The following is a 9,529-nucleotide window of genomic DNA, read 5'->3' as shown; positions in this document are numbered from 1 at the left end:
ACACTGGAAACAACTCCTGTGGACGCACACACACACACACACACACACACACACACAAATATGGTCTACATGGCAGCGACATTGGTGCACTGCATCGTACCTGTTGAGCCAGGATTGTTTGAGCCAGGAAGAACAAGATTAGAGAACCTCTCACACCAGCAAACCTCTTTCTCACACTACAGGCAGAAATGAGGCTCGCTGTCACTAACAATAGCCCTTGGGTGGTTGGTCAGGCTATTATTGTAGGTGCTTCTATGCTAATTATGTGTGACTGAGAACATGTCAAAAGCAGTTACTGGAAATAATGTGGTGAGCTGGAAATTGTGAGGTGGAATAACTTGTGAGGTGCCAACGAGGTCTTTGTCTCCGCAGTGTTCAACAAATGAGGGCTGCCTCGAAACTTTTTTTCAAAAAGCAACTGGACAAGTTTTATTACACATGCAAAATAACATAGAGGAATCATCAGCCTTCATCCTGGTGGGTGGAGAGCATCGTGCCCTCCGTTTTTGACTGTGCGCCCTCCACGATAGCAGAAATCTCGTTGGCTGACAGGAGCTCAAACGTCAGCACCTCTCACCGCTCCGGTATAACCCCCTAAGCCTCTGGCGGTCCCTTTAGACGCGAAGAGTAAAAGTAGCAGCTCCAACTGTTGCCTGGACCAACCCCGTCAGCATCCACAGTCTGACACAGAGGAGCCACAGCGGAGAGCAGCGGAGTTGTGTCAGCGCACAACTTTTACGCGCAGCCGTTTCAGTCCGGCGCGTCTTTTCACACTTTGGATTCTTTTTCTGCAGTCACTCTTCTCGTTTTTAACCCTTCGAAATAGAAAATGACAATTAACATCATGAATTCATCGCACCTGTTCCTGCTATTAAGCTGTTTCCTGGGCGCTGCATCGCTTGGGACCTCTGAGGGAGATTCTTTACGCGCATCGGACGAAAGCTCCCAGTCCGCGTCGGACCTCCACTCGGATGTCCGAGATCAGGACATGGTCTCACAGCACATGTTCAAACTGTACGAGAGATACAACAGGGAGCACCGTCTTAAAGAGGGAAACACTGTCCGGAGCTTTAGGGCAAATCAAGGTATGTGATTACGGTTTATATTAAACCCAAATATTCAAAACAGTCGTGCGCGTGGATATTTCGTATGTAGTAGGACACATACCAAAAAATGTAACTGTCAGGCAGCAGGAGTCAGAGGGCTAAATCTAAATGGCCGTGGCTCTGCCTGACACTCTAAATTGGTAGTGTTGTTTTGGAACAGTCTGGGAATGCACGTTAAATGTCTCTGTGAGGCTGCGTGTGCGGCAGCTGTGTCACTTCTTATCAATTACAACATGCGGAAGAACGCTGAGGATCCAGTGCGAGAGATGCGCCAGTCAAACCTCAGAAGCTCGTTGTAGTGGTTTCTGTGTTTCTGTTGTGGCTACGGGACGTGTGTGACTCCAGGTCCTGGAGTCCTGGCGGATTAAAGCACAGTCGCTCCTCTCTATCTGATGCTGTTTTTATAAACACAACTCACAGACACAAATATCCCTCATAGCTCTCGGATGTCGTGTCATAACACCGGTGTATTTTTACTGCAGTGGCTGAGTGTAATCCAAGTCGAGATGTAAGAGACTTTGAACAACAATACAAGATCTGTTAAAACAGTTGATTTGGTCTGGGTGTCTGGGCAGACACTGTAGTCGGTATTAGGCTCAAGGGGAAACTTTTAAAGAAACTGAGGTAAGCATTTCCATATGGAGGCTGAATCCAAGGTATTGTACATCCCTTGAGTCAGTTCCGCTGAGGTCTTATACAATGAACAATAACTCTGCTGTTGAAGGTAATGTTCATCATGAATATGTAGCCGCTGCCCTCCCCCATAGCCCCTCGTCGGTCAGACCATCAGTCTGTGGCGACGTCGGCACTACTGAGGTGGAAACTACTTTCGTGATGTAACGACAACTAAATGAGGGCATTAAATAATCCCACGTCCCTTCAACATGATCAGCTTTGTTAGTTTATTTTCAACCGAATTTTAAAATCTTTTATCGAATTTGAGGACTAATGTTTGGTTTGAAATAATACGGTTGATCAACTGTCCAGTTGCTCACCTGACACTGATTTAATGTTCTTGCAGAGTCGTCCAACCGCGGGACAGTGTACCGATTAAACCTTACATCTCTGCAAGACACAGAGGTCATCCTCTCTGCAACATTCCACTTCCTGCTCGAGCGGCGCCCTCACCACAAATCCTGGTCCTGTAAACGCTTCAAAAGCTCGTCCTGCCGTTCCTTAACCGTCCACTCTTCTCCGTCCATCAGCCTGATCCTTCGCTCTATCTCCTATGGGTCAGAGGTCAGCCATGGGCCAATGGGGTTGCTTCTAGGCAATATGACCTTCCACCCCCAGAGGAGAGGGGTGTGGCAGATGAAAGACGTGACCCAGGTCATAAAGGAGGCACAGAACAAGGGTCACCTCTTGGTGTCAGTGGAGCTGGACATAGGACAGAGGAGACCTGAAGAGGTGGAGTCTGCGAACAGTCTGCCTTACCTCCTACTGTATGCTGAAGACCGAGCTCTGGCAGAGCCCAACAGCGTGGCGGCGAGTCTTCAGAGATACGATCCACTCGGCGAGGGAGGGGAACCTGAGCTGCTGCGCCGCACTGACTCCTCGCCGGAATCGAAAGGTCGGATGAGGAGGGAAGTCAGTCATTTCTCTGACCGCGTTGAAAACAACGAGCTGCCCGAGGTTGACTACCGGACAGAGGGCTACAGGAAGGATGACCTTTGGGAGAGCACGTGGTACCTGGCACTCAAACCCAAACATAATGCTGAAAAGAAGGACAACAGGAGACAGAACCAGGAAGAGGAACTGCTGAAGCAGAGCAGGGTAACACATGAGAAAGAGCACGTGGCTGTCAAAGACGGAGCATCACTGCCGCTCAACACTCATGACTCAGTGGTTAAAAGGCTCAAAGGCGCTCGGACTCTGCCCGCCACTGACAGCCTAAAGCACGGGCGCAAAGATGGCAAAAAACACAAGGGGAGCGCAAACTTTCAGTCGCCTGTTCTGAGCTTTGACGAGCGGACCATGCGTAAGGCCCGGAGGAGGCAGTGGGGAGACGAGCAGCACAGAGGCTGTTCCAGGAAGAACCTCAAAGTGGACTTTGCCGACATCGGCTGGAGCGAATGGGTCATAGCACCTAAGGCCTTTGATGCCTACTACTGCGCTGGCATGTGTGGGTTCCCCATACCCCGGGTAAGAGCAGAAACCTCCCCCCAACTGCACCGCCTCATCTGTTTGTACAACCACTAACGTGTTTTTGCTTCTGTTCTCTTCAGGTGGTGAGGCCGTCAAACCATGCTACCATTCAGAGCATTGTCCGAGCTGTGGGAATCATCTCTGGCATTCCCGAGCCCTGTTGTGTCCCAGAGAAAATGGCTCCCCTGGCCGTGCTTTTCCAGGATGACTCCAGGAACCCAGTGCTCAAGGTTTATCCCAATATGTCCGTCCAGTCGTGCTCCTGTCGGTAGGGAGGGGGAAAGCAACCGGAGCGGGAGACAAAACAGAGACGGCAAAAAACAAACAAACAGGAAATGGGACTAAAGGAGACAGAACTATACCTCGAAGTGGTTTGTGAAGTGGTTTCTTGATACCCAGACTCAAAGTCACCTTGGCTGTTGTTATTCCTGGAGGAAGACAGGCTGCGGAGAAATCTCTTCCATCTCTCAGACTAGAAGAGACACGTTGTCTGTGTCTTTGTTAGCAAGAGGAGCAGAGTCACACATGTAAAAGTCAGGGCTCCACATGTCCCAGAAGCCCAGCTGTTTTGATTCTGCTTTTGAGATAACATTGTGGGTTTCATATGCAGGGGCATTTAAAGGATGTTTTTCGTCTATCCGCTATTGTTTCGCAACAAGATCACACTGAGCATTTGGTGTTTATTTGGATTAAAGGCCATAAATCAAAGACTTCAGCAGTGTGATATCAGGCAGCTCCCATACTGAGATTGTTGACATGTGTGTACACTTTTTCATGCTGTTTACTGCTACTTTTATGATGTGCCACATTGTACATACATGATTAATATGTTTGGCAAGACAAGATGGCTGTTTTTGGTCTTTCCATTTATGTGTTCTAAGAAAATATCCAATGGATCTTAGAGAACATCTGGAATTCATTTGCAACCAACCCCCTCATAACACTTGTATTGTATTAAAACCAGAAATATTTTTCTATTTTGAATGTGAAACTTGGTTAAAATTGTCATGGTTACTCAGTTATGTATTACAGTATTTTAGATGGTGTTTTTGTACATGTGCATTGTTAAATTATGAAAGTAGCCTTCTATATGTTTGAATAAAAAGTAATTTAATGCAAAGTTGTTGCTGGAACGTTACTGTTTAAATAACAGTTGATCCTCTGGGAGGACATTTCTGGAGCTACTAATGTCACACAAAGGCAGGAAGTCTCCACTCAGATATCCCCCTAAAGCCACTTGAGCATCTGAAGGTTCAAAGTCTGTTGTCCTACAAATAAAGGGGGGGGGGGGGGGGGGGGGTGTACAATTGCTTTGCCCATTAGCTGGTGCACACCTATTAAGACGTCAGCCACTTGAACTTCAAAACACGGCGCGCTTCCCTTTTTCGTAGCCCCACGCCACCACCGAAACTGCAGGATGTTCTCCTCAATAGCTTTTTTTGGTCTCTAATAGATGGTTACAAAGAGAGTTCAACCACTTTAGAAGAAGGTGGCCCGTGTGGCGCCTAAATGTGTGTCAAACTGACAGTGAGATGACAGAGAGGACCCTTTGATTACGATGCCATTACTCTGTGGTCGGGTTTTTTTTTTTGCCTCCAGCCTGTAAAAGTTGGCACAGAACACCACATCTGTTTGCAACCACAGAATGCTCTGAAGTTTACCAAGACTGGACAGAAGTCCCCCGAAGGAGAAACTAATCAAAAGGATGAATCTCATTTTTTTTGCAATATATTCATGCGGTTTATCGGCTCAGCTGTTTGATCTGCTGGAGCTGTTTCTTTTTGGATTGCATCATAGCTAAAAAGGGAATCTTGTTTCTACACAAGATGACTATCAATATCCTTAGGCCAGTTATAATGTCATCTCTGTTCTATTTGAGATATTTTGAGCCTCTTTTTTCATTTCCTGGCCCACAGGATGACGTTACACAGCGAATCCCACATCAGCAGCGACGGGAATGAAACCAAGGGAAAGTACTTCCAATGGTCAGTGGAAGTAAACCACAGCGCTCAGGCCTGCGCTCAGAGTTCACTGCCAAAAGAGCCAACGTGCAATCGGCCAAGTGGAAAACCAAGAACAATATTTGATTTTCCACATAATGACCATTCAATTAAAGGAGAGCAATACAGCCATTATTAGGCAACAGTGGATTTTTGTGTCCAGGATAAGTGGCTATTTCCTCACATGGTTATAAGAGCAGAAAACTAATAGCTCAGTTCATTGGGACAAGACTTTAAAGAGTTGGTCTGTTTTAATCATCTGGACCACTGGCTATTTTATTTGAAAACATTGTCTTTATTCCCCTTAGCCAAGTGGATAAAATCTACTTTCCCATTATTGGTATAACTTTTATTCGACCCACATAACGAAAAGATAAATGTCTGAAAACAATTCTTTATAGAGGTATGTGCTCGGATGGCCAAGATTTTTTCATCAAAACTGCTCAACACTAACTTATTAACTTGGTTTTATAATCCAACGCTGAAGTCCTCTGATATTCTGGCAATAGATGCCGGGAATAAACTCCTTTGTTGTTCAAGTTGCAAGTAGAAAGCAGACACCTGGGTGGATTTAAGCATCTCTGCTGAAAATACAGAGTGAGGGAACAGTCGTGACTTTCCCGTGAACTCCTGCTTCTTCCCGCCTCATTTACCTGCAACAGAGACGGCTATTTATGTCCATGCGTTGGCCGCCTGACCTGACTGGGATGTAGAAGATGGTATCACGTCAAATAACAACAGCGACTGAATTAAGTCTACTCTTTCCAACTGCAGATGAATGATATCATACAATATACAAATTTGGAGAGTGAGAGAGACAAAATGCATTTTTGGACTGTGGCTGGTTTGTAATTAAGGAGAAATGGAACAAAGGCTGTTCTGTTCTTTAATCTCGGCATCGCTCTGATCAGCTGTAACACATAGACATATATGACAGTAAATAACACGAATAAAAATGTTTGATCTTCCTCTTGTTGGAAAACATGGAAACACCCTCTTCATCCAATACATTAGTGGAGGGACAGAAAGAACAGAGGGAAAAAAACACAGACAAAACACACAAAAACACCTGATCATTGGGGGAGAACTAAAGATTCCAGGACAATCGTGAACAGATGCTCGATTTTGTTTTCCCACCTTCCCTCCCCACTATCATAAGGCACCAAATCACGGTCACAAACACTACAGGACTAGAGGACACAACTGCAACACGCACCTCTATCGCCACCTAGTGGTCAGGCTGTGACGGTCGTGTGCGTGTGCATTTGTAATTTTTAACCTACATTCACTGTTGTCCATAGATCTTGAGGGCCTAAACCTGTTAAGTGGATCAATCGTTTAGGAAATAAATATATATTTGGCCGTTTATTCTTTTCAGTTGTGAGAAGTCATGTGTCGTGACAAGTGGTGTCGCTCCCGGAAGTACTCGTGACAAATCGGGCAGGTGAGTTTCTCCTCCCTCCGCTTCTTCACCTGGGACTCCGCCGCGAACTCTGTCTTGTGATGGGAGCGCATGTGGAAAACCAGGTCGGAGGTCATGCGGAAGGACAGGTTGCATTTGGCGCACCAGTTTTGCACCGACACTCCGAACGAGGTGAAGGTCGGCGGGAGGATGGTGAGCGAGGCCGTGCTCGGCAGCGGCGCGCCCGCGGTCCTGTGCCAGTGCTCCGGTGCGTAATGGAAAGCGTTGCTGATCACAGCTGGCGAGTGGGCAGTCTGGAGGTCACCGCTCACTATGTTGGGTGCCATCAGATCGGTATATCCCAGAAGGCTCCTGGAGGTGAAGGCGTCTGGCAGATCCTCTAGGCGGCTAGAGGGGGCTGTTGGACCGCTGAGCTGAGCCTGGGGGTTAACGGGGGAAGTTCTTTTACTCGGTTTACAGAAAGCACTTTTCTGATCGCTGTGGCTGCCTGAAACGACCAAAGAGAACGCACTGCTGCTGCTGGAGTGTACGCCAGAGCTCTCCCCCCTCTCTGCACCTGCATCCACACGCCTGGCCTCCCTCTTTTCTCCAACGGCATCATTCCTACATCCCAAAGGATCCAGTTTTATCCTGTCCTCTTTGAGTTTCCCCAACGAGAGATTTGGATCTCCAGGTCCCTGCATGCAGCCTTTGCTCAGCTGCGTGATATTGTCATCGTTTGAAATGTTCGTTTTTTCCAACAGGACAGTTTTGCGGCCTCTGGCGCTCGGACTTTCTTCGTATCTTCTTCTCTTGGGTGAAAGCTCGACGGCGTCCTCGCCGCTGCCAGATATTTTGTGCTCCAGATCTCTGGCGAGGTTGTGGAAATCCGTCACTCGACGCTGCCTCTTCATTTCCACATGCTTGTGCTCGCTCACCTCGCGGCTGCAGGGGTCAGCTTTCCCTTGAGCGCACAGGAACCTGCAGTGAGCCACGAACGGGTATTCGTTGTTGAAAACCTGGTTGCATTTTCCACAGTTTAACTCTGAAAGGTTGAAAAAGAAAGCGTAAAATATAGGACGTCCACTACGAGAGAAGCAGGAATACACACAGGGCAGGACTCCAGTATTCAGATCTAATAACAGACATTATTGCTGCCACATCTCTTCCCTTCACCTTCGCGCGATCCTCTGGTGACATCCCTGAAGCCCAGCAGGCTCGACAGCTCCTGGTCGTACCACACCAGCAGCTCTTCGTCCTGTCGGACGTCTCGGGTGGTTCGCACGTAAAGCTGACCCGCTTTCAGAAAGGCCTCCGTGTTCTGCTCTTCTCTGCAGCGCGCGGCCTGAACCAGCCGCAACCAGGACAGCACCAGCGCAGAATTACGCATGGCCTCCGGATCCACCTGTTGGTGCAAACAAACGATCCACACTCGATACTCAGCCTCCGTGTTTGTCGGGATCACATGTCTACCATGTTAGTTTGAAACACATTTTTTACGTCATTCTGGTTTATGCGACTAAATCTCATTCGATTTGACGCGGCTGACAACAAAGACGAACAAGTCAAACGTCAGACTCAGATGCATCCCAGAATAGCCTAACTCACCCTGAAAACGTAGCACTTCGCTCTCCTGTCGCTGGATTTTTGGGCGATGAAGGCGATGGTGTCGTAGAAAGTGTTCTGGGGCGCACACGGACCGAAGCATGCGCCTGCGGGAACGCTGCGCGTAACGACCACACTGGTGCACAGATCTGCCGGATGCTGCAGGAATCTGTTGTCACCTGCCCAGAAGGACCGAGGCAGGAAAGCGTGATCCATCGTCGAGCTGTGAAATACAGAGGACACGAGAGTGGACGTTTGGTGAACAAAACGATGATCGAATGTACGAGTCACGTCGATTTCACATCAGATTTCAATCATACTCCTTTTCTGCCGCAGCCGTTAGTTTTCATCATCTCATCTGCCATTTCCCTTCTGCATTTAGTTGCTCTGAATTCATTATCCGCTGTATTAAAATAATATTTTGTTTTGTGTTTAGGTGTATTATTCTGGCACATCCAAACTGTGAAAAAGGCGCAGCCGGTATATAGAGGTAGAACCTTTGTCTGCTTTTTCAGTCGGGTTCTCCTTTTGTCTTCCCATCTGCCACCAAAACAACAGCACGTTCTGCACGCAGGACAAGTTGATGGGAATGCAGTCATCTAAAATATGAAGGGTTATTTTTGTTCCCGCGGGGACGAACAAGGATCACATCCGTCGCCTTTATTTTGCTGACATTTCCACGTGCGCAAGAAAAATGCTTCTGAATAAAATGCCATTCTGGGAAAACCAAATAATCCGGTAACCATGGGTTACTGTCCCAGCGCGGTCTGAGCACTCACCTGCCGGACGTAGAGGATGCTGAAGCAGGTGCTCCTCGGCGTCGACGTCCTGCAGTTGGCTGGTGACAAGTTACTTATCCGACTGATTCCTCCGCTGCACTGCTGCCTCTCTCCTCTCCCGCTGCCGTTTATCCCCCCTCAGATCGCGCACTGGAGCGTGGCGCGTAGATGTAAACACGTGCGCGCTCACCCCCACCCAACCCCCTTTAATTTAGTCCCCTGGCTAATTTGGTCTCGTCTGATTAGGAGTCCAGGAGGACGAGAGGGATAATTGTGGGGTGGAGGAGTGTTTGGGCCAGTGAAATGGCCTGTACTACTAACAGTAGTTCCAGATTTACGTCATTAACTGTTTATTCTTCAGCCCTAAACTGAAAAGTCAGGAATAAATGACACACGTTCAGGTGAAAAACGGGTTCATTGTGGTATCATTTGCGCGTTTGGGTGCTTTTCCGTGATGTGATGCAGGCGCGCGGCTTTGCCACCAGGCAAATG

General features: G+C 47.9%; 2 protein-coding genes across 2 annotated transcripts; one reads left to right on the top strand and one right to left on the bottom strand.

Annotated features, from left to right (window-relative positions):
* Positions 1 to 382: 382 nt before the first annotated feature.
* Positions 383 to 4,363, top strand: gdf10a (growth differentiation factor 10a). The gene is made up of 3 exons (XM_011603370.2): positions 383 to 1,085; positions 2,128 to 3,248; positions 3,332 to 4,363. The coding sequence occupies exons 1-3, from the start codon at positions 830 to 832 to the stop codon at positions 3,521 to 3,523; spliced, it is 1,569 nt and encodes a 522-aa protein (XP_011601672.2). The 5' UTR covers positions 383 to 829; the 3' UTR covers positions 3,524 to 4,363.
* A 1,761-nt stretch (positions 4,364 to 6,124) lies between these two features.
* Positions 6,125 to 9,193, bottom strand: znf488 (zinc finger protein 488). The gene is made up of 4 exons (XM_011603369.2): positions 9,038 to 9,193; positions 8,262 to 8,481; positions 7,830 to 8,058; positions 6,125 to 7,698 (listed from the first exon to the last, which is right to left on the bottom strand). The coding sequence occupies exons 2-4, from the start codon at positions 8,472 to 8,474 to the stop codon at positions 6,626 to 6,628; spliced, it is 1,515 nt and encodes a 504-aa protein (XP_011601671.2). The 5' UTR covers positions 8,475 to 8,481; positions 9,038 to 9,193; the 3' UTR covers positions 6,125 to 6,625.
* Positions 9,194 to 9,529: the final 336 nt, after the last annotated feature.

This window comes from Takifugu rubripes, chromosome 4 (assembly GCF_901000725.2).
Source record: "Takifugu rubripes chromosome 4, fTakRub1.2, whole genome shotgun sequence".
Taxonomy (NCBI): Eukaryota; Metazoa; Chordata; class Actinopteri; order Tetraodontiformes; family Tetraodontidae; genus Takifugu; species Takifugu rubripes.
This window is presented reverse-complemented; position numbering and strand designations above follow the sequence as displayed.

Coding starts and splice junctions, on each gene's coding strand:
- gdf10a (XM_011603370.2), top strand. CDS start 830: ATGACAATTAACATCATGAATTCATCGCACCTGTTCCTGCTATTAAGC. Junction 1,086..2,127: donor GAGCTTTAGGGCAAATCAAG/GTATGTGATTAC, acceptor ATGTTCTTGCAG/AGTCGTCCAACCGCGGGACA. Junction 3,249..3,331: donor GTGGGTTCCCCATACCCCGG/GTAAGAGCAGAA, acceptor TGTTCTCTTCAG/GTGGTGAGGCCGTCAAACCA.
- znf488 (XM_011603369.2), bottom strand. CDS start 8,474: ATGGATCACGCTTTCCTGCCTCGGTCCTTCTGGGCAGGTGACAACAGA. Junction 8,059..8,261: donor CGAAGTGCTACGTTTTCAGG/GTGAGTTAGGCT, acceptor TTGCACCAACAG/GTGGATCCGGAGGCCATGCG. Junction 7,699..7,829: donor CACCAGAGGATCGCGCGAAG/GTGAAGGGAAGA, acceptor TCAACCTTTCAG/AGTTAAACTGTGGAAAATGC.